This window comes from Phyllostomus discolor, chromosome 9, assembly GCF_004126475.2.
Source record: "Phyllostomus discolor isolate MPI-MPIP mPhyDis1 chromosome 9, mPhyDis1.pri.v3, whole genome shotgun sequence".
In the NCBI taxonomy this organism is placed as follows: Eukaryota; Metazoa; Chordata; class Mammalia; order Chiroptera; family Phyllostomidae; genus Phyllostomus; species Phyllostomus discolor.
In genome coordinates, this window is record NC_040911.2 from 83,759,705 (window position 1) to 83,783,791 (window position 24,087).

At 39.0% G+C, this 24,087-nt stretch overlaps 1 protein-coding gene across 9 annotated transcripts in view; it reads left to right on the top strand.

Annotated features, from left to right (window-relative positions):
* The window catches only part of CSNK2A1 (casein kinase 2 alpha 1), a 50,926-nt gene that overhangs the window by 18,773 nt on the left and 8,066 nt on the right, over positions 1 to 24,087 (top strand). For 3 of the 9 annotated variants that reach the window (XM_028523515.2, XM_036009667.1, XM_036009668.1), the window contains exons 2-10: positions 8,530 to 8,750; positions 10,679 to 10,790; positions 12,967 to 13,068; positions 13,581 to 13,631; positions 14,655 to 14,714; positions 16,173 to 16,256; positions 20,445 to 20,555; positions 21,494 to 21,595; positions 22,602 to 22,702. In XM_028523515.2, the coding sequence (XP_028379316.1) occupies positions 8,650 to 8,750; positions 10,679 to 10,790; positions 12,967 to 13,068; positions 13,581 to 13,631; positions 14,655 to 14,714; positions 16,173 to 16,256; positions 20,445 to 20,555; positions 21,494 to 21,595; positions 22,602 to 22,702 (824 nt within the window). In that variant the 5' untranslated portion in view covers positions 8,530 to 8,649. Of the gene's footprint in view, positions 1 to 259; positions 357 to 3,799; positions 3,817 to 7,196; positions 7,214 to 7,323; positions 7,393 to 8,529; positions 8,751 to 10,678; positions 10,791 to 12,966; positions 13,069 to 13,203; positions 13,369 to 13,580; positions 13,632 to 14,654; positions 14,715 to 16,172; positions 16,257 to 20,444; positions 20,556 to 21,493; positions 21,596 to 22,601; positions 22,703 to 24,087 lie in introns of those variants that run through there. The other 6 variants (XM_036009664.1, XM_036009665.1, XM_036009666.1 and 3 more) reach the window with 6 other exon arrangements.

The following is a 24,087-nucleotide window of genomic DNA, read 5'->3' on the forward strand; positions in this document are numbered from 1 at the left end:
GGTGGCCCAAATAAACAGGCCCACCATTACTGAAAATAGGAATATTATGCAAAAATCTTGGTTTCTTACTTTGAAAACTGAGAAGCTCTAATCACACTTTCAGGGGTCATTTACACCTTCTAGTTACTTGTCCTTTCTAGGCATTTTGGTCTGTGACCTCTGCAGCAAAACTAATTTGGATGAGGAGTAGAGAAAGAAAGAGAATGAGATCTGAGTTGCAATAATTATGAATTAATGGTTCTATTTTTTTTTCTTTTAGGCACATACTGTAACGGTCAAGTATAATGCACCAGTATTCTCCAAATCAGATATAAAAAGGTTGCTGATCCGATTTGCTTCTTATAGGGGATAACAAGGTGTGTCAACCTTTGGCAATTTTAGGGTCAAAATTATAGGTGTTTAAAATTCTTAACTTGCTTACTTTATTGTGCTTTACAATTTCTTGTTTCACTGTTCTTCACCTGAATAATTCCTGTGCATTCTTCAAAACTAAGCTTAGATGTTATTTTTGTGCCTGATAGCTTTTCCCCAGGTTGGTAGGAGACTTAAATTCCCTTCAGTGCCTTCAGAGCACGCAGCCTTGTTTCATTTAAGCACTGATCACTTAGGAGAGTAATGGTCTGTTTTCTTTGTCGGAGGGCTTAGAGAAAGAATCCCTTTTCTCTAAGAATCCCTTTTCTTTACTATGCACTGGGCACACATATCCCAGTGCATAGTAAATGTTCAATAAATGCTTACTGAGTGAACATTCTGCTCTTGATTTAAAAGGAGAGGAGTAGTAGAAATAAAGACAACTGTGGACATTTGAGAAAAGCATTCCAGGTAGTATTAACTACTTAAATCCTTTTCTGTGTCATATGGCCTTCTAAACAGTGCCACTTTTGAAAGGGGCAAAGGTAAGTTTGTGTGACTCAGTATTTGCTTCTATAAAAAAGCATGAACATGTACATAGTTATACTTTCCCTGAGTTTGTTCCACAAATCTTGCTTCTCTCTTACCAGTATGTTCTAGAGAGAACTCACTCTCTGCAGCAATGCCTAAAAGGTGTTGTTTTCCTCATACAACTGCTATTCCTCTCAACAGGAGTCCTAAATCATGCAGACAGTGCAATATAAGCACATTCCTCATTCTTTGCTTTAGAAATCTTTGTCCTGTCTGGATGATTATGAGATCTGGTTCATTCACTGTGGATGATCTAGCGATGGGAGGATTTTTTTACTTTCTGAAGACAGCGACTCTAGTAAACTTTAAAGTTATAAGAACTAATTAAACTGTTGCAGTTTGAAAGTAGACTTTTCAAATTTCAAGTTCCAGAATAATCTTTACAGTTCTAATACTAGAAAATTAATCTATAAAAGTACATTAGAACAAATGACTAATTGACTTGTACAGTTTTCTGGTATTAGACCATTTACTAGGCCCCCAGTTTTCTTCTTAGCTGCAAGATTGAAAAATAGAACTCATATACGATAGAAGAGAGTAAAGAGAGAGCCTGGCTGAAGAAAGCAAGAGAAGTTTTTATTGAAATTAATTTAATTATATTCCACTTATGTCAATAAATTTGTGATTTTGGCAGTGTATATTTTAACCTTATTGTTTAAAGGAGTTTTCATTTCCTTGCATCTTATAAAGAATAGGTCAAGCCGTGGCTGGTGGGGCTCAGTGGACTGAGCGCGGGCTGTGAACCAAAGGGTCGCTGCTTCAATTCCCAGTCAGGGCACATGCCTGGGTTTTGGGCCAGGTCCCCAGGAGGGGGCACATGAGACGCAGCCACACACTGATGTTTCTCTCCCTCTCTTTCTCCCTCACTTCCCCCTCTCTAAAAATAAATTTTAAAAATCTTTTTAAAAAAATTAAATAAAGAATAAGTCAAGCAATGAAATAAATTATCCATGTAGTTGGATTTGGTTATAGGTATGGTCTGACTTTAGTAGGGAAATTTTTGTTGAGAAGATAATTATGATTGACTTCTGTTAGATTAAACATTGAACAAACAAAACTTACCCGTATCTGCAGAGTCAGTCTGAGGGCTTTTTAGACAGAAGTATGGTCTGAAATTGTTAGCCACTAAAGTTACGTCGTCTTTTATGCAGTTACATGGGAACAGTAAGGGTTAAGTCAGTTTATTTTAAATGGAAATTATTGGGGAAGGTAATACTTTTCTGTAAGTTAGGTTTTCCTGAGGTATACATGTGTTATGAACAGTGAACAGGAGAATTGACCTTCAGGACATTCAGGACTCAGGCACTTTTTCAGCCTTCCAAATAACTGTTATAAAAATTGCTAAAATAAAGTTTCTCCAGTGTTCTTTTAATTTTTATTATTGTTGTGGGGGGAAACGAATCTTAATTGTGGCCCTGTTCTTTAGTAGAAGAACATGTAATACTGGGAAGGAGAGAGACAGAAAGCAAAGGAAACAGTTACCCAAGCACCCTTCAGTTCCCTCTGGCTGTGTGCCAGATACGTGTTTGGGGGCACCCTGCCTTTTAGAGGCAAATTCATTTTTATTTTACTTTTAAAAAATAAACCTACATTACCAGTATTGCCCCAATAAATTCAATTAAAAGGGAAAAAATAAAAATAATAAAAATTGGCATAGATTTGATCAACAAATATTTCCTGTGAGTCCTACAAAGTGCAAAGCCTTCAACTAGATACAGGAAAGTAAAAAGGTTTGACATAAATCTTGACTTTGAGGAGCTATGGATCTAACGGGGAAATTAAGGTTTAAAGACTACTGTAAATGAGGTTTAGAAAGTGATTAAGTTCTGTAGGAATGAAAAAAGACTCGAACCTTGGCAGTCAGCCAGCTTGGCTTTGCATCCCAACTCCGTTTTCTAGATATGCTTCTGAGCTTATCTGTAGATTAGGGAAAGAAATGCCCGCCTCATGGAATTGCTGGGAAGTTAAGATATTTAAAGCTAAGAAGCTTTTTTAGCTCCAGACTTGTAATATCTAATTTCCTATTCAGTACCCTTTTTGATGTCTCAAAGCCACTTTCACCTCGAGTCCAAAACCTGACTTATGAGTTCTCTTCCAACATGTTTTCTATTTCCAGGAGTGGCATCAACAGTCTGTCCAACTAGAAGCCTAAAACTCACCCCCTGCTTTTCTACCCCATTATGCAGTCCACCCAGAGGTTAATTTTGCACCATAAGTTTTTGTTCCTCACATTAATCCATTTACCTCTGTTGCTGCCACCGTTGGTCAGGAGTCCATCATCCCTCTCACATAGGTGAGCGTTAACAGGCTCTAGCCACTAACTCTATTCTGCCTGTCCCATAACCAGGCGGAGCAAACTATTCAAAAATGTACATGAATCACTTTTCTGCTTAAAACTCTTTGATGAATTTCCATTACCCTTAATCTGCAGATACAGGCATATTTGTCTCACCTTTGTTCTGCCTTCCTTATTATATTCTGAAGGCCTAGTGTAGTACTTTTCCATCATGAATGCTCATATATTTAAGGGATGAATAGGAATGTATGAAAGAACCAAACCAATACTGGAGAAATTTAGGCCGACCTTGTATTTCTTTCATGTTAGGCTGCATGTGATTGTACATACATACACGTTTAAAGAGATAGGAGTGAAATTCTATTTTTAAATAATGTTTATCTTGACTTCTCCTTCCTATCTTTTCACATCCCCATTTTATCCCCATCTCACCACCCTTCCCTTCCTTCTTTGCACCATCTTGTTTATCTGAAGTTGCTGAGCTCAAGAACCCTGTTATCTTCTCCCCATGTAGTTACCGAAGGCCGACCATTTGAAATTCATGTGAATGGCTTGCTTACTATAAGCAGATTTATTCGGTATGTATGACAGTAAACTGAAGCGTGGTGGGTTGGGGGTGATGCAGACCCGCTAGTTGTCCTCCCAGTGGAGAATCAAATCCACTAGTTCATAAATTGGGTTCCAGCTCATGAGGCACAGAAAGCTGCAAGGGGCAATCAAACAAGTACCTGAGAATCTTGAGTTTCATTAGTGAATAGTCTCACTTTGCTTTTCACAGAGAATGCCAAGCCCCTAAGAGAGCAGAGGAGGACTGGGTGGTAAGAGGATGGAACATGGGCTAGTAAATGGGAGTTGGGGGATATTTTCCATGTGAGTCAGATGGTTTTCAGGGAGACATGAGGCCTCATTTTGTAATATCAGGTCTGCCCATGAGTTGGCCCTTAGAGGCTGGGACTTAACTACAGCTTCTATAATGTTTGTATTCTAGCAAAAGCTAAGAATGAAGACTGACTCTTTAAAGATAGGTTTCTTCATATTAGTTTTTACTAAGGAGCTATGCTGTAATAATAGTTTACATGTGTTTGGTGTTTCTGAGCCCTTTCTGGAAGCTGTCTCATTTGATCTTCTCTTCAGTCTGCAAGTGTGGTTAGGCAGGTTTTATGAGTGATGAACCAAAGCTGGAAGAAGCCCAGTCAAGGTCCTATAGCCAGTTAGGGGTTTGAAACCAGTTCTCCACTGCTTGTTTCATCACCCTGTTGCATCTAACCCCAGTACTAGAGTTGTGTTGATCTTACAAACTTATGAAACTCATAGTAGAAGGGCTTTGAGATCCACAGATAAAGGGTGCCTTACAGGTTTAGAATATCAAGCAAAAGGAAAAAATGCCTATAAAGGAATATGAAGACTGAAGAGAAAGATACTATTTTTATCAGAGAAGCTTAAGAATTTAAAAGTTCAGTATCACTGTATTGGAAGTCATAAATAACCTGGAGACAGTATTTCTACTGGTTTCAGCTGTCATCTGTGCTGTTTTGGCTGTTTGCATGTGTACATACATACACACCCTTACCTGTCTCCCTGTTGTAAATGCAGGCATGTAGCCACCCAAAAAAAAGCCAGCAGTCTCACAGCACAAAGGACCTTGTTCCTTGGGAAGAACAAAGGGTACAATAAAAGTGTCTGCTTTCTGGTTTTTTGCTTGTTATGTCTGTGTGGTTTTTACACTTAACCAGTATTAGGTAAAGAAATTAGATTACCATCACCATGGTGGTTTTATAAAACCAAAGAAATAAATATTTGGAACTAATTTTTAAAATTGTTTTGGTTCACTTTTTAGTTAGTACTTGAACAATTTTGTTGCTTTCTGGCCATTTAAATTTGTACTTGTGGGACTCCAGAGTTTAACAGAGGCAAGTTATAGGAGTTTTGTGCATGGGAGAACTCGTACATAGATAATACAGGGCTCTTTTGATTTCATGTATTAAAGGGGGAGTATCACTGATTATGTTTATGAAACTCCTCAGTACAGCATTAATCCCCATCCCAGTCTCTCACTCATCCTCTTCCAGCTTTAAGCCACTGAAACCATGGTCATAACAAGTCATCTCTTCTGGCTTATCTTCTTTGTGTATGTGCAGTAGTTAAACTCCAGCTTAAATACAACATCGGGAAACATGCAGTTGTCATAAATGTGTCTCCTAGAGCTCTCAAATAGACACAGTCCTAAACATTCATTAGCTCCTTGAGTCCTTACCACAAACTTGGGAGGTAACTGCAGTTATCCCCATTTTCACAGTCTAGTTGAATGTCAACTCCTCCAGCTCTGTCTTTGGGCAAGTTATTTAACCTTTGTTTACTTCAGTTTCCTCATCTGTAAAATGGAGATAATAATTTCCTCGCCATTTGTGTGGTGAGAATTAAGGGAAATCCAAGTAAAGTGTATAGTGAATGTGAGTATCTGGCTGACAGGTAATGAATGGCTGTAGACGTTAGCTGTTGTTACCTTACTAGTATATGGTTGCATGGCAAAAGAAATCACTGCCACAAGAATCAGAAGTTTGATTTCTGGTCCTTGCTCTGTTGTTAAATATGTGATTGGGGGTAAAAAAAATTTCTTTCTGAGCCTCAGTTTTCTTACACCAACTTTATTTTAACCTTTCATTTGGAAGTAACTTCAGATTGATGAGAGACCAAGAACATAGTACAGATGTGACACTAGAGGTATATACAACAGAAGACAAAATAAATTAGAGTTTATCAATATTAAAAGCTTCGTACATCAAAGAGCACCATCAACAGAATGAAAAGGCAACCAGTAAAGAGAATATATTTTCGAATTGTATGGAGGGGTGTACAACCTTTTGGTCTCTCTGGGCCATATTGGAACAAGAGGAGTTGTCTGGGCCACACATTGAATACATTGCAATCAGGGAAAAAAAATCTCATCATGTTTCAAGTAAGTTTATGATTTTTGTGTTGGGTCACAGTCACAGCCATCCTGAGCCACACCTGGCCCACAGGCTGTGGGTTGGATACCGCTGTAGGGATTAATAACCAGAACAGATGAAGAACTACAACTCAACAACCAAAAAAAAATAGAAATCCAATTTAAAAAATAGCCTAAGAACTTTGAATAGTTAACTCTCCACAGAAGATAGATAAACAGCTGGTAAGCACATGAAAAAATGCTCAACATCGCTGATCATAAGGGAAACGCAAATCAAAAACCACAATGAGATACCACTTCACACCATTAGGATGGCTACTATAAAAATAAATGCTGGCGAGGGTGTGGAGAAATTGAAGCCCTTGTGTATTGCTGATGGAAATACAAAATGATGTTGCCAATAAGCAAAAGACTATGGTGGTTCTCAAAAAATTAAACATAGAATTGCCATATGATCAGCAGTTCCACCTCTAGGTACATACCCAAAACAAATGAATGCAAGAAGTCCAAAAAATACTTGTACATCTGTAGCAGTGTGCTTTATGACAGCCTGAAAGTTGACATAACCCAAGTGTCTGTTGACCAATGAGTGGGTAAAAATGTGGTCTATATGTATATAGAAGTATTATTCAACCTTAAAGACATGCATGGCTGAGTGAAGTAAGCCAAATATAAAAAGTCAAATATTCTGATTACACTTAAATGAGGTACCTGGAGTAGTCTGGCTCCCAGGACAATAAAGGGTTATAAGGAGCTGGGGGGAGGTGGAAATCGATTTTTAATGGGTACAATGTTTCAGTTTGGGGTGGTGAATAATTGGGGAGGTCAGAGGATGCGATGGTTGCACAAGAAGTGAGTGTACTTAATGCCACTGACCTGTATGCTTAAACATGGTTAAATTGGTAAATTGTATATATTTTACCATGATTTTTAAAAATACATGTTTAACAAATTAATAAAAGGAACACTTTATTTCCTTTACCCAGATTTACCTATTGTAATATTTCACCCCATTTGCTTTATCATGTGTATGTACTCTTTTTTTCTTTTTAATTGATTTTAGAGAGGGGAGAGAGACATCAATACGTTGTTCTGCTTAATTATGCATTCATTGATTGCTTGTATGTGCCCTGACTAGGGATCAAACCTGCAACCTTGGCGTATGGGGACGACGCTCTAACAACTGAGCTACCCGGCCAGGGCCAGTGTGAGTATACTCTTGAGTATACCTAACCTACCATCTAAATTCCAGTTTTATCATTTGATCTTGATAGTATTGTCTTTCAGTAGCATTTCCCACCCCCCTCCAGTATAGGATAGGGTGTAGGGCATTGTATTTAGTTGTCTTTAGCCTTCCTTTGTCTTTTATAATATTGATGTTTTTGAAGAGCACAGTATAGCTCCCTGCCCTGCCCCCCACCTTTTAACAGAGTCTTCCTCATTTTGTTTGTCCATTGTTCCCTTGTAATTAGATTGAGGTTACACAGTCTTGACCAGAAAACTGCATAAGTGATGATGCTTCCTCCTCAGGTTATATAACCTCTGGAGACTCAATACATTTTTAATTAAATACAGAGTAAGAGGAATCAACAAATGCTATAGGAATCTCAGAACAGTCGAGGAAGGCATCATAAAGAAGACTTGGTTTACCAGTTTGGTGGAAAGCATACTTCTAAATTTCATGGAATTTTCTCAAATTTTGCATTAGTTCAGCTTACTGTTTTCTATCAGTTTTTATTAAATTTGCACCTGAATAAAATAAATTAAGGAGAAATTACTGATTTTTATTTTTCAATTCAGTGAAATCAAGTATATCTTTCAAATGGTGGTCAGGGGTCAACTGATAATTAAATAGGATTCCCCAAATGATTTGGATCCATATAAAATGACTTTGAACTTTGATGTGTGAAAACAAGTCTTTATTTCCTTCCTGGTTTCATCAAATATTAGAGTCATACTGATGGTCTGTACTCTTGGCTTTACCACCATTCCAGAGCCTTTTAGCTATAGAAAGCTGTGAAAAGAAAAATACTGTTTCTGCCAACTTTCTATAGAATGTATGAATAGTAGTACATACTGTTCTCAGTGCCATCTTTTCCTTCCAGGTTATATCCAAACTTTAGCTGGGGAGGTAACAAGCTACTTTGCAGAATAGGTTTAGGGCTAATAATAGATTTTGGTTTATGTTAAGGGAGTCACTGTGGCACCATTGGTATACATCCATTGGTTTAACAGGTAGGAGAGCCAAAGGCATATTTAAGGCCATTGTTGTAAGATGATTTTTCTTTCTTCGCAAATGCTTTTAAAAAATGATTCCTGGGCCCTTGTGTGTTTGTTTCTGCAGTGCGAAGAAAAGCAGCCTGAAACAAAGTCTTAAACGCCCCTCACCCACCGCTGCCTCTGAACACAGTGACTGCCAGATCTCCAAACATCAAGTTCAGCTTTGTTCGCCAACCTGTCTGACATGTCGGGACCCGTGCCAAGCAGGGCCAGAGTTTACACAGACGTTAATACGCACAGACCCCGGGAGTACTGGGATTACGAGTCACATGTGGTGGAGTGGGGGTAATCGCTTCCTTTTACTTCACTGTGCTCACCCAAAGGGCTGGCTCTTGTGGGTTTGTTGAGTAATTTATGTCAGGAAATATCTCTGGCTGTGTATTTATAAACCTCAAGATTGAAGTCTGATTTGAGTTTTTTGCAATGAAGAAAAGCAAGGTATTGCTTTGACAAATTGACAGTTTTGATGGGCTTATTTAAGAATCATTTCAGTCTTCTTTTCTGATTTGTATGTTCTGTATACAAAGCTGATAACCAAGAGCTGCCTGTCCGCTTGCCTTAGCTCAGGGCTTTGCAGTTAGGTGAGAATACTTAAGAGACTTCGAAAACACCAGACTCTTACTTAGAATGTTTTTGAGGTCAGAGAATGTTGTCCCGTGATGATTGTGGAGGATGAAACAGTTCTCCAGGAAGGTGTCCTCTTTCTAATGAGAAGCAAAATTAAACCCCAAACATTTGCCCTCATCATGAGACTAGGCATGTGTAATGTGGAATTTAGCCCAAATTCCATCTTTGAACAGTTGCACTCTGCCCGAACAGCTGCGTTTGCCCTCTTAATTCTCTGTGCAGTCTCATTTGGATGTTTGCATGTCTTGTCCTAACGTGGTTATGTATTTAATTGATCAAGTCATACTTTTTTGTAATAAAAGCATTTTGACATTCAAATGCAAAAGGAGACCATTTGAAAACTTAAGGCTACATTTTGTATCTGTCCATATGTGATAAGTATAGGCTCCTAAAATTGTCGTGGGTGTATTTTAATCATATTTGGGTATATTGCCTCTGCCTGAGGAGGCAGTGTGTTTTAAAGACAGCATCAAGAACCAGTGGTACAATACTAGTAAATGTTACCATTATTGATAAATGTAACCATTCCCCTTATATCACAGGCTTTGGGCTCTAGGAGTACCTCTGTGTTTTATAGAAATTTCAACTACTCTATTTAATTTGAGTGCTTGGTGCTTAGTTCTGCTAAAATGGCACTGAATGCCCCTTTTGAGTGTTCAGCATGGTGCTGTCTGGTTTGCTTTTGTTTTCTGTGCCTTCCCACAGGAGAACTCAACTAGAAATAAGAGTTCTCTCCCCCTACACCTTCCTTAATTATTGCATTGTTCGTTGTCCTTCGTACCTTTGCCTTCTGTGTTCATTTACTTCCTTTTTAGCTGCTTGAGGAAAATGAATGGCTGATTGTTTCATGTCGGATTCTCAGTGTCTCCAGCTGGGAGTAAAGAGAATTTAGGCCTCACTAAATGGACTGTGTTTGTCATTCTTTAGAGGAAAGTTCTCTAACTTGCAAGCAGAGGCAGAGAGAAAATGTTGGCTTCTTCTCCCCCCCCCCCCCCCCCCCCCCTTGATGAAGGAACCCTCTCACTATAGTTCATTATCTGTAGCCTAGTTTGCAAAACTCCATTATATGGACTGCCCTCGGCCTTGCCTTGGAGGACAGGTGGGAGGTCAAGCCTGTATATGTAAAGCCACTTAATCTGGAAAAAGAGAAAAAAAGCCCATAAAAGTCAGCTGCTCCCAAAATGTGCTTAATTGAAATATTCTTATAACATGTTTATTTCCTGCTAAGTGCCAACACTGGGCCAGGCAATAGGAGACAGGAATATATAAAAATTACTTTCCAAGGGAAAGCTGTGTATTGTTGGAAGCAAACATACATAATGAACCCTAAAACAAGCTGTCTGTGAGTGGTATGTCAATAGAGATGTAAACAGTGTGGGACTGAAAGGCTTACATTTTTCTAATTCTAGGATGTGGATCACATTTTTAATTGGCCCAATTAAAAAATACAAAGAAACCAATTTAGGAATTATTTGAAATACCTCTTATTTCTTTTATTCTTACTGGTAATAGAGTTTTATTAGTTCAGTTAGTGCTTGATAATTTGAACTTCTTAAATTATTGTGACTTTGACTCTCTGTTCACAGAAATCAAGATGACTACCAGCTGGTTCGAAAATTAGGCCGGGGTAAATATAGTGAAGTATTTGAAGCCATCAACATCACAAATAATGAAAAAGTTGTTGTTAAAATTCTCAAGGTTAGTATAAGAAGAGAGAGATTGTAATTTCAGAGATATTTGGAATTTAGATGTGTTTTAAGTAACAGTGACGCCTTTTTAAAGTAGCATTTGAAAGTGTTTTTGGAGTGCTTCAATACCTGTATTTTATTGTGTCCTCTGAAATCAATAGAGATTATCTTCATCTGACAGATCGGGAAACTAAAGAAAGAGAAGTGATTTGACGCAAGTCATATAGCTAGGTGTGGCAGAGGGAGGGAGTACAGGTTTACTCTTTTAAGTCTGATACTGATTTGATGCCTAATATTGACTTTATCTATTTTTAGTTATATTTCATGCTTTTTTAAAAGATTTTATTTATTTTTAGAGGGGGAGGGGAAACATCAGTATGTGGTTGCCTCTTGGCCATCCCCCACTGGGGACCTGGCCCACAACCCAGGCGGGTGCCCTGACTGGGAATGGAACTGGTGACTCTTTGGTTCACAGGCTGGCGCTCAATCCACCGAGGCACACCAGCCAGAGCTAGTTATATTTCGTGCTTTTGTTTTCAGGAAATTGTTACCTCTATTGTGTAAGGATCAGCATTTAATTTTGGAAAGAGTGGGGAAGGGAGGGAGAAAAGGATCGATGTGCAAGAGAAACATCTATGAGCTGCCTCTTGTACGCCCCCAACTGAGGACCTGGCCTGCAGCCCAGGCATGTGTCCTGACCGGGAATCTAATCAGCAACCTTTCAGCTTGCAAGACAAAGCCCAGCCAACTGAACCACATCAGTCAGGGCATAGCTCAGAGTTTTTAAAAAATACAGATTCTGTTTCAGCATATGTAGGTGGATCATGAGAATCTGTATATTAAAAAAACCCAGGTTATTGATCATCAGAGTTTTAATAGTTAGTGATCTTGTTAACGAAGAAATGATATAAACTTAAAACAATTTTTGAGAATTGTATCCACCGTGTCAGTCAGTAGTCTGAGATGACTGGCACCCTAGGAAAGAGCTGCATGGTCTGGTATGGTAGACACAGGTCACATGTATCTTTTGAACATTTGTAACGTGGCTGGTCCCAACTGAAATATGCTGTAAGGATAAAATATACTAGATTTAAAAGGCTTAGTACAAAAAGAAAAGAGAAAAGAATATAAAATTGGTCATTAGGTATTTTTATATTGATTTACATGTTAAAATAAGATTTTTTAATATACTTTTAAATAAAATATATTATTAAAATCAATTTTGTTTCTTTATTTTTTTAAAATGTATACGTGGCTTGCATTGTATTTCTTTTGGACCAGCACCATTTTAGACTGTTTAGGAGGGAAGGCTGGGTGGAGGAGGTACAGTTGGATCAAAGCCCTCCTCAGAAAAATGAAAGGCATTTCTGTCCCGGGACAGATGTGGAAGTGATGGGTGAGGACAGAGGGATGTGGAAGGCATACTATAGGGGCTCTGCAGAGCGGTCTTTCTGGAATGGAGAGAGGGCAGTACTGATCATAAGGCTGGGTAGATATTATGTCCCAGTCATGTTCTGAGATCTTTTTATATATTTCATTTGATTCTTGAAACAGTCTTACGAGATAGGTGCTCTTTTTGATCGTTTTACACATAATGAAAGCCTTAGATAGGTTATGTAACTTTCTCACAGATACATAGCTAGCAGGTAATGAAAGTAGGATTCACATTAGGCAGTCTTGACTTCAAGGCCCACATTTACCCCACAAGTTTATGCTGCACAAAGATGGTTTGGCCGTCCTTGATCTTGGTCCCGTTTCCCTCACTTCTGTTGGGTGTTTATAGACTTGCAGGATGGAATAGGAAAAGCCCATGTTTCAACCTAATGGTAAAAAGATTTTTCAAGATATCTCCTAGTACTGTTACCATTTATAACCCTACTCTGTAGGGTTATAAAACTTAACAATAAGACTGATGACTAAAATTAAATGCTAATTCTGCAGAGGAGGTCTGGTCTTTGGAATGGAAAACTTTTTTCTTTTTTTCTTTTTTTTTTTTTTTTCTTTTTTTTTTTTTTTAATTCAACATTTGCTAAGTAACCTCCAGAGTGTCTGGCAGAGGGTTGGGAAAAGGATTCAGAGATGAGTCTGACACATTTCCTTCCTTCAGGGAGCTCTTAATAAGCCATTTATGTATTCCATTATCTGTTGAAATACTTTATTTCACTGATGTACTTTTACCCTTTTAGCCAGTAAAGAAGAAGAAAATCAAGCGTGAAATAAAGATTTTGGAGAATTTGCGAGGCGGCCCCAACATCATCACACTGGCAGACATTGTAAAAGACCCTGTGGTGAGTAGCATAGACACTAGCAGGGCCCGCCAGGGCTGAAGTGGTGTTTGACCTAGAGCACAGCCGACCTCTCACTGTTCCCCTCTCTACCATTAAGTTCTGCTTTAAAAGTGCCTAATCAGTTATAGCATTTAACTAGCTTGGGTCTTTCTTTCAAAGAGACCTCCACCCACAGACTATTTCTTATTCTTCTAGGCTAAGAGATGATAGCACTGGAAACTGAAATGTGTTAATCCATTTTGCAAACTCAGGTCCGATGCCGATGGGCGATGGGCGCATTGTCGGGCTGCCTAAAGCCTGGTGAGACTTCAGCTCCATGTCTTCTGTTTGAAATCCATCCCAAAAATGACCTAAGTGTGGTGATGATTAGAGTTGGGAGGGCTTGTAGCAATAGAGGGTTTCCTACCACTGAGGCGAGGACTGCCAAATTCACCATGTAGCATCCGCAGACATTGTGCCCGATAGAGCTGCCGGGCTGTTGCTAATGTGTTTTTTCTTTTTCTTTTCCCTAGTCACGAACCCCCGCCTTGGTTTTTGAACACGTAAACAACACAGATTTCAAGGTATAATATATAACCAACCATTTTAAGTTGTTAGGCTTTTAGACCATATAGAAGGCCTTTTAGGGATGTCATTATTAGAAGAGCTTCCTTCTAACTTGCTTAAAAAGAGCTTTTCATCTTCAGTGTTGAATTTTAAGATAGAGATACTCCTGTACCAACTGCCAATTTCCACATCGTGGTAGTTTTGCCCTTTGACTTACTGTGTGTTCTCTTTAATGACCAATATGTTTACTTCTCCCCACCTTTACTATTCACTTAACAGTTTCCACTGATGTCAAACTGAATGAAAGCAATAACATGTGTTCAGTCAAGATCTGGCCGAGGGCATTTCACTTTAAAATGACAGTGTTCAAGAAGGAATGTATTGTATGTAAAGCAAGGTCTACTTATACCTTAGGATTCCTCAGAAACTCTTGGCTCTAGGACTTAAAAAGGAACGGGTGGGTAGGGGTGGCGTAAATTCTGCTACAACACATACCTCTACAGCAGATTTCTCTTAACTTCCAGCCCATCCAGCAACCTACTTCAAACAGTTCTCAATCCTAGTACAATAGAAAAACGTGGGTGCTCTTGGGTTTCAAGTTGTAAAGGTATTGACTTGCCTTTGCACTAATTCAGTATCAGAAAATTTTAGGTATCAATAAATGGTTGAATTCTTCTGCTGAGATAAGGAAGAAAGGAAGAACTCTTTTAGAATCAAAACAGTAACTTCAAAGAAAATGTCAGATGACATCACTGACCATTTAATGAGTATTGCATTTTTTTTAAGACCATATTCCTAACAGTGGATTATAGCTTCAGAAATACAAGTTAAAGTAATTCTTGACTTTTGCATGTGGAGTTAAAGACTCAGAGCACTCCTTTAAAGTGAATGTTTTGTTGGAGAAGTAGAGACGGGTGCAGAAAAAGATCTTGGGACCGTAGCAAATAAGCCAAGCCTTGGTTTGAATTACAAGTGAGGATGAGAAATTGCTTTCCATCAGCAGTATTTCACAGCTTAAATGTTGCATTTGTCTTTAACAGCAATTATACCAGACGTTAACAGACTATGATATTCGATTTTACATGTATGAGATTCTGAAGGTAAGGGAACCTTGGATACTAAATATCTAGATTGAACTTCCCTTCGTTAAATAACCCAAATGACTCTCTGTAAAATATGTGGAAAGAAGGGGCCTCTTCATGTAAGTTTTTAATGAGTTAGCAATATCAGGGTTCTGCTAATGTCAAGATTGTAAAATAGGATTTGTTAAGAATATAATTTAGAATGCTATGGAAAGGGTATATAGAAGAAAGCTGGGGCCCCTTAAATATTTGTAATTTCCATCTTGCTCCTATGAAAGTTAACAAATTGTTCAAACTTGTAAAAATAGCTCCTTACGTGCTGGCTTCTGGTGTACTTTATTTTACTTGAAAGTGAACAAGTGAAACAGTAAACTTAACTCAGCTGTCAAAGGGTCATTGTCCTAAGTATTATGTAAGTCTCTGCTTAGAGTTTGCTGATTTAGAGTGGACTTTGATTTCTAAAGTGAGATTACCAAATATCTTGCTCCTGGTAGTCATAAGATCAACCAGCTTTATAGGTGAGAAAATTGCTAGGAGTTGGCTGGAGTTTCTTACTAAATGAGGGTTGACATAGAACCTGCATTTGAACCTTGAAGTGCCCTAAAGAGACGATGCCAGTAGAGATATCTGACCTTTCCCTTGGCTTGTGCAGCCTCGTGGCAAGCAGGACTTCATAAAATTAAGGCTATGCTTGCCTAGCCCTGGAAACTTGAGGAATTCAGGTCGCCCTTCAGGAAGGACAAGAATTTGGCCAATGATATCCGCTGACTTAAAAGCTGAGATTAGCAAATCCCAAAGGTTGTGCTACTCAGCTCACATTAGTCTGAGATTGGACATGGTTTTCAAGTTGAATTTGATATCATAAATCAGGAGTTGGCCAACTTATTTACAGGGATAAAGAGTAAAATGTTTGATTTTCTGGTCCATAGGGTCTTTCTCACACTACTCAACTCTGCTGTTGTAATATGAAAACAGTCACAGACAACATGCAAACAAGCAGGTGTGGCTGTGTTCCATGACCACAAATATCAAAAAGGCTGCAGGCCATATATGGGCCATGGTTTACCCAACTCAATTGTAAACTCTCAGCTTCTAAAGAATTACTGTCTATGAATAACAGTTTTGTAGTACAGATCAGTTTTCTTCTTTTGAGGGGCCCGTATTTGTGAAAGTAATCCAGGATTTGGGTTAGGGAGAGAAATTGGAAGTGATTAATGTACACTTTGGGTCTTTTGGAACAGAAAGGATGTTGTAACAACTGCGTAAGACCAGAACTTGACGTTCAAGGGCCATGATTTTGACTTTGGGGTCTTGAGCAAGTCTCTGAAGACTGGCTCTGGGAGTGATTGTCCTCACTGTGACTTCCAGGGGTGTTGTGAGGCTAGAAAGAAAACTATGGAGGAATATAACTAAGGAACTTGAACTAGAAAATCACTCTTAAGAAAGCTAATTCTTTTCTACCTGTTTCTCTCACAGGCGCTGGATTACTGTCACAGCATGGGAATTATGCACAGAGATGTGAAGCCCCATAATGTCATGATTGATCATGAGCACAGAAAGGTAATGTGATAGACTGACAAATGTCTTCATTGGCTTGATAGAATGTACAGCCCATCTTCAGTGAATGAATTAACAAATAAGAATGTTTAAACCATTATTTATTCATATTCCTAAGAATACTATCAAAGAAGGAAACAGATTAGTGTAGTAGGCAAAACAGTAACTCCCTCCTCTTTTGCCTCCTCTTTCTTACTGGTACAGTGGGCATAATATTTGCCCTGCATTGCCACTAGGTTATTGTGAGAATTAAGTGTGCACCGTTGTGAAATGGATGAAATATTCAGAAAATGCTGCTGTTTAACAAGTACCATGAAGCCCCTGAGCTCTCTAATGCTATTTATGAGAGCTGTGCTCACCGTGTGCTTTTATAACATTTCAGTTTTGTGAGATAACCAAGCCCACCTTTTATAGGCGCTAATGACTCTGCTTTGACAGTGTAGGTGATTTTTTTTTTCAACTAAAATTCTTTTAGACACACTATGTGGGATTGCTCTAGAGGCAGGGGATATATGCGTGAGGCAGATAGTAAAAGATCCTTGTCCATAAAGGAACTGGCCTTTGGGGGAGGCTGGTGGGCTAGAAAGTTAGAAGTGACATGGAAGAAAAGTAAGTGAGGCATAGGGAACAGTGGAGAGTATTGCAGTTTTAAACAAGGGGGTAAAGGGAAGATTTCATTGGGAAGGTGATTTTAGAGGATATTTAAAGGGCCCCATCCATGCAACCTTGGAAAGAAATGTGTCCTAGGTAGAGGATGCAAAAGCTCCAAGGCAGGAATGTGCCTGGGTTGTTGGAACAGTGATAAGCATAGACCTGGGATTAGAATGACTGGGGAGAGAGGAAGGAAATGGTATCTGAGAGGTAAAGAAAACCAGATCATGTCGGGCCTTTTCTCTAAAGATGCAAGGTTTTTCAGGGTTTGAGAAAAGGGTTGGCAAGCTCTCACTTGCCTTTTTAAAAGTTTACTGCACATCGCCCTGGCCAGGTGGCTCAATTGGTTGGAGCGTCATCCCATGCACCGAAAGGTTGCGGGTTTGATTACCAGTTTGCGCACTTGCCTGGGTTTGGTTCCTGGTGGTGGTGCATATATAGGAGGCAACCAATGAATGTTTCTCTCTCACATCTATCTGTCTGTCTGTCTGTCTCTCTCTCTATCTCTCTCTCTACCTCTCCCTCCCTCCCCTTCTCCCCTCCCCCTCTTTTAGGAAGAGAAACTCAAGTCTCTCATACATGACTGGTGGGAATGTAAGGTGGCACAGCCATTTTGGAAAATGCCAAACTGTTATTTTACACTTTGTTGGATTCTTTAAAAGCTAAACAGACAGCCCTGGCTCTCCTAATTGGGCCCAGTGTCCCATAAAGCAAGGGGTTGCTGGTTCGAATCCCAGTCAAGGCACAAGCCTGGTTGTGGGATCAGGACCACTTGGGGTATATGTGGAAGGTAGCTGATTGATGTTTCTCTCCCTCTCTTTCTCCCTCTGTTCCTCTAAATAAATAAGTAAATAGATAAAGTTTTTAAAAAAAAAATCTAAATAGCCCTTGCCAGTGTGGCTTAGTGGATAGAGAGCAGCGTGTGAACTGAAAGGTCACTGGTTTGATTCCCAGTCAGGGCACATGCCTGGGTTGCAAGCCAGGTCCCCAGTTGGGGGCGTGTGAGAGGCAGCCAATCCATGTTTCTCCCCCTCTCTTTCTCTCTCGTTTCTCCTTTTTCTAAAAATAAATAAATAAAATATTTTTTTAAAAACTAATCAAACATGTGCGTATGTATGCTTAACAAACAATCCTTAGGTCCACACAGAAACCTATATATGAATATAGTCTTTATTTGTAATAGTTGAAAATTGGGAGGAAAAGCATCCTTCAGTGCGTAAATGGTTAATCAAACTGGTATATGTATACTGTGTAGTGTTATTACTGAATAGTATTACTCAGCAATAGAAAGGAAAGATAATGCAGCGACTTGGTTGGATCTCTTGCTAAGTCAGAAAAAAATCTCAGAAAGTTATGCTGAGTATTTCATCTATAATAACATTCTCAAAATAATAAGAGTTAGAGAACAGGGGTTGCCACAGGTTAGAAAGTAGAGAACAAATCGCACAAGGGATTTCTGTGGTGTGGTGATGGAACAATTCTGTGTCTTATGGTAGGAGTTCTCTAAATCTACGCATGATAAAATTACGTAGAATTACTTACACATACACCCCAACATGGAAAAGTGGTAAAATAGAAGGTCTTTCTGTGAATTGTGCCAATGTTCCTGGTTTTGGTATTATAATGTAGTTATATAAGATGTTACCGTTGGGGAAATGTAAAGCTGGATGAAGAGTACATAGAACATCTCCAATTCCTGTGAGTTTATAATAATTTTTTAAATACAAAGCTTTTTAAAAGGAGCATTCTGGTTGCTGTGTAGAGGATAGAGGGCGAGAGTGAAAGTAGCCTGACTAGCTAGGAGAAGGGGCTGTGGCAGTAAATCAGTCAAGAGATGGTGGTGGCATGGACCGGAGTGATAGTGGCGGAGGTAATAATCATGGTCAGAATATGGTAGAGCCAACAGGATTTGACAGATGTGGGGTGTTAGGGAAACAAGACTCCAGGGTGAAATTTTTTGGCCTGAATGACAAGATCAGTGGAATGACCTTTAACTGAGAAGAAGGGGCAAGCTGTGGGAGAAACAGAATAATCAGAGGTTTAGCCTTTGAGATGTTTGTTACGTGACCAGAGACAGAGGAGGCTGGTAGGATACATGGGCTAGCAGATAGTTGAGAAATGCCAATATGCTGTGTGTGAAGCCACAAGACCAGAAATAGTCATCTGGGAATACTTGGTAAGAAAGGAAACTCAGGGATAGCTCTGGAGCACTTTTATTAAGGGGTTGAAGAGAAAGACTATTTAAAAAATTATACTTTTGCCCTGGCTGGTGTGGCTCAGTGGATTGACCACTAGCCTGTGAACCAAAATGTTGCCCTTTTGATTCTGGTCAGGGCACATGCCTGGATGGGTTGCAGGCCAGGTCCCCAGTGGGGGGCTTGCGAGAGGCAGCCAATGTTTCTCTCACACATTGATGTTTCTCTCCCATTCTCCCTTACCCTCTCTCTAAATATAAATTTAAAAATTTTAATTTATACTTTCTTTCATACCTTTTGTTGTTGTACCTTTTGCTTACCAAAACAAGGAGGACGCTGTGCATAGTTAACAGTGAACCCACAGAGACAGTGACGAGAGCAGTCAGGCATTTGCAGGCTCTGCTGCCCACACTCAGGTCACGGCTGTGCTTCGCATGGTGGACAAATAAGGCTGCCTCTTGTCCTTGCTAGTGCTTCCACTTGCAAGATACATTTTAATAAGTTACCATTTGATGTGGTTTTTCTCTTCCTTCACTCAGCAAATATTTTTATTTTTCTCGTGTCCTGGGCAATATGTTGAATTTTAAAAATTACAAAGGTGAATGAAACGGTCCCTACCTCGAAGGAGTTTGCAGTCCATTTGGAAAAGAAAGATAGAAAACAAAATACAATAATAAAGAATTGTGGGTTTGCCCTGCCAGGTGACTTAGTTGGTTGGAGCATCAGCCTATATACCAAAAGGTTGTGGGTTCGATCCCCAGTCATGGTGCATATGGAAGGCAGCCAATTAGTGTTTCTCCCTCTTCCTTTCTAAAGTCAATAAGCATATCCTTGGGTGAGAATTTTTTTAAAACGTATTATATGTTCTCTTAAAGAAGTATACTTGAGGTTCAAGGAGCACTAAAGGCAGTGGATCTGCTTGGTATGTAGAAAAATCTTCAATGAAGTGGCTAACTTTTATCTTGAAAGATAAGATATTCACCAGTAGGGGTCTGGGTTGGATAGTCTTGATATTCTACTTAAGTGAGCAGTGTAAGAAATTTGCAGAAGCACAAAATAAATTGTCTTTCAGCAAGTCTCCCTGGAGCACAAGAATTAAGTCATAGAGACCCCGTATGTCAAGTTAAACAGTTCCCCAAGTTTGATTTTTATCTTCACCACAGGGGTGAGCAAAATGAGGTTTACAGTTGTGAGTATGCGAAACACAGAGTTGATTTTTGTATTAGTATTTTTCCACACGAACAACTCTAAATCTACTTTTAAAAGAGTACTCTGAAAACAGTGTATGGAGTAGCTCGAAAGATAAAATTGCTCATGGCTTAAACTCTCTTTTTTTTTCTTTTAGCTTCGGCTAATAGACTGGGGTTTAGCTGAGTTTTACCATCCTGGCCAAGAATATAATGTCCGAGTTGCTTCTCGATACTTCAAAGGTCCTGAGCTACTTGTAGACTATCAGGTGAGAAGAGAAAGCCAAATAAAACTTCGGTTTATATTTATTTTGTACATAATTTGTGAAAAATGTCATTTTGTGCTTTGAGTCATGATCATTTATAAACATCCATGGCTGCCTCTTCTATGCAAATGTAAAATATAAAATATGAATCACCTCAGTTTGTCTTCCACAACTTTCATTTTTGTCTTAATGTTAGTGGAATATCCATTGATCTGCATTTGATCCTCACTGAAGAGAAAGTGCACCAAAGCTAACTTTTCCTAATTAGAAACTCCAGAGCTAGTTTGAGGATGGTCAGCTAAGGTTAACCAGCCTAAGGACTAAACTAAAAAACAGCCCTCTTATGATTTTCATAAATCGTGTTCTATATATAAAGATCCTTCTCCTACTAAAAGTAAAAAAGCCCTCTTGCTCCTCACATAGACGAAATCCTTGGGGAGCACCTTGCATGCCCAGTCCTCCCAGCTGTTATTACTAGATACCTTAAAAAGTTTGGACTCTAGCCTAGAAATTTTTTTACTGGGATCTTGAGGATGTAACCATGAACTCAAACATTTTATGTATAAAAATATTTTTTATATTATTATTTATAGTAGTGAAAAGAAATCACTATCCTATTATGGAAAAGTTAAATATTAAATTGAAACATTTATGCAATAAAGTAACGCTACCCATTAAAAGGTTTCCACAGGCTAACAGTCTGAGGTATTCTCCTGTGAGCGAAAAGGTAGTATTTCAAAATAGTATGTACACATTTTTTTGAAACAGGGGAAGTGCATAGAAAACTGAAAAGTAGTATATGAAGATGTTATTGGTGTTTGGACTTTTTAGTGGAGTGATTTTTTTGTTGTTGTTAATAAAGAACGGTTTTTTTATTTTGAAAATACAATTCGTCCTTGTTATTTTCATTTATAACTGACTTCTTTTTTACTTTAATGCAGATGTATGATTATAGTTTGGATATGTGGAGCTTGGGTTGTATGCTGGCGAGTATGATTTTCCGGAAGGAGCCATTTTTCCACGGACATGACAATTATGATCAGGTGATAAAGCTGTTCCCATTAGGGAGCTTACTGCTCTAACCTGGTGATGGCCAGGTCTGACTGCTTAGAAACTACAGTGGATTTTGCTGAAACCCAGACACCCAGCCCCAACCTGAGACCTGTTAACTCTGAGAGTGGGGCCCTAGAATAATTTTCACTTCATGGCTTATTCAGCCACCTCAACATTGATTCTCATATTGGTGTTTTAGAAGCTACCTGTTTAGCCCTTTGAATTCACTGAGTTTTCCCCCTAGTAGTTTCCATTTGTGTTGCTTGTTTTATTTTAAATTATACATGTAAAATAGGGCTTTACCTTAGAATCTCCTAATGTCAGTTTTCATTAGAGCTGGGAATGTCTTCAGCATGCTGGCTTACATATGGTATTCCTGTGATCCTTTCGTCTCTTTATACAGATGGACTTGATGTGTGTCAGTAGAAATACAGATGATACACTATACCAGCTTCATTTCCCCTTGAAGATGGGTTAAAATAGCACCTCTTTATCAGGTGCCATGCAGGGTCGAGGAATATATTGAAAAAAGATTAGTTAGGCCTCTCAAGTAGTTCACAGTGTATCTAGTAAAGGAATCAAACATACAAAGAAATGGGTTGCGGTTGTAAGTGCCAGAGTGGAATTGTAGACAAGGTACTATAGGCAGGTGTGGGAGGGAGGGAGTGGTCTGAGCGTGCAAGGGGGCTTCCCCAGAGAAGTGACGCCTTTAGCTGGATTGTGAGGGGAAAATCTTAAGCCTTCATCAGGTACACATTTCAAGGGGAAGGTTGTAATTGTTTTTTTTCTCTTTTTGACACTGTCACATTGAGTACTGATTTAGGGAATTTTATGTGGAAATTCATTCCTGCCATGCATAGAAATTCGATTTAAATCGGGTGTAATGTTCATGCCTGTAGCCATGATGATCCCTTTCTGTTAATCCAGTCGTGGTTATTGTTTATTTAATCATGTAACGTGTTTGTTTGTGGGGTTTTGTCTTTTCTTCCATCCTAGTTGGTGAGGATAGCCAAGGTACTGGGGACAGAAGATTTATATGACTATATTGACAAGTACAACATTGAATTAGATCCACGTTTCAATGATATCTTGGGCAGGTGAGTCATAAAATTTGTTCATCAGTGCCTTGAGCACTTTAAGGTACACTTCGTAAATTGACACTTTGGGTCCTCAAAAAATAGGTTCTCTTTACCAACATTGCTGAAGCATCAGTGGGTCAGTGCCGTAAATGCTGCTTGGGCAGTCCTGTGATAAAAGCAATGGGTTGAATGGCCATTTTCCCAGATCTGCTTGTAGGGTTCTGTGTGTGGAGATTATAGTCAGAGGATTCCTGTAAAATGAATGGAATGTAGATTCTAGTAGAAGGGTTACAGTTGACTCAAATATCAAATTTTCTTTTTTTCTTTTTTCATTGTATTTCTTTAAAGTATATTTTATTGATTATGCTATTACAGTTGTCCCATTTTTTTTCTCCCTTTTGTTCCCCTCTGCCCTGCACCCCCCTCCCACCAACACCTCCCTGCCCCTTAGCTCATGTCCATGGGTCGTACATATAAGCTCTTTGGCTTCTCTGTTTCCTATACCGTCTTAACCTCCCCCTCTCCACTCTGTACCAACCATTTATGCTGCTTATTCCCTGTGCCTTTTCTGTCATTCTCCTCCCTCCCCCTCCGCACTGATAACCTCCCCTGTGATCTCCATTTCTGTGATTCTGTTCCTGTTTTAGTTGTTGGCTTAGTTTGTTTTAATGTTTGTTTTTAGGTTCAATTGTTGATAATTGTGAATTTGTTGTCATTTTACTTTTCATAGTTTTGATCTTTTGCTTAGATAAGTCCCTTTTAACATTTCACATAATAAGGGTTGGTGATGATGAACTCCTTTAACTTGACCTTATCTGGGAAACACTTTATCTGCCCTTCCATTCTAAATTATAGCTTTGCTAGATAGAGTAGTCTTGGATGTAGGTCCTTGCCTTTCAGGACCGAATACTTCTTTCTAGCCCCTTCTTGCCTGCAAGTTTTCTTTTGAGAAATCAGCGGATAGTCCTATGGAAACTCCTTTGTTGGTAACGGTCTCCTTTTGTTTTGCCTTGCTGCTTTTAAGATTCTGTCCTTCTCCTTAATCTTAGGTAATATAATTAGGATGTGCCTTGGCGTGTGCTTCCTTGGGTCCATCTTCTTTGAGACTCTGAGCTTGCTAGACTTCCTGGAAGTCTTATTTCCTTTTCCAAATTGGGGAAGTTCCCCTTCATTATTTTTTCAAATAAGTTTTCAGTTTCTTGCTCTTCTTCTTCTCCTTCTGGCACCCCTCCTGATTCAGATGATGGAGTGTTTAAAATTGTCCCAAAGGTTCCTCCTAAGCCTCTCCTTGTTTGGTGTTGTGGGGGTTTTGGGGGTTTTTTTTGTTTTGTTTTGTTTTAAGTTCTTGGCTCTTCATTCTGTTCTGGTTGGGTGTTTCTTCCTTCTGCTCAAAGTCATTGATT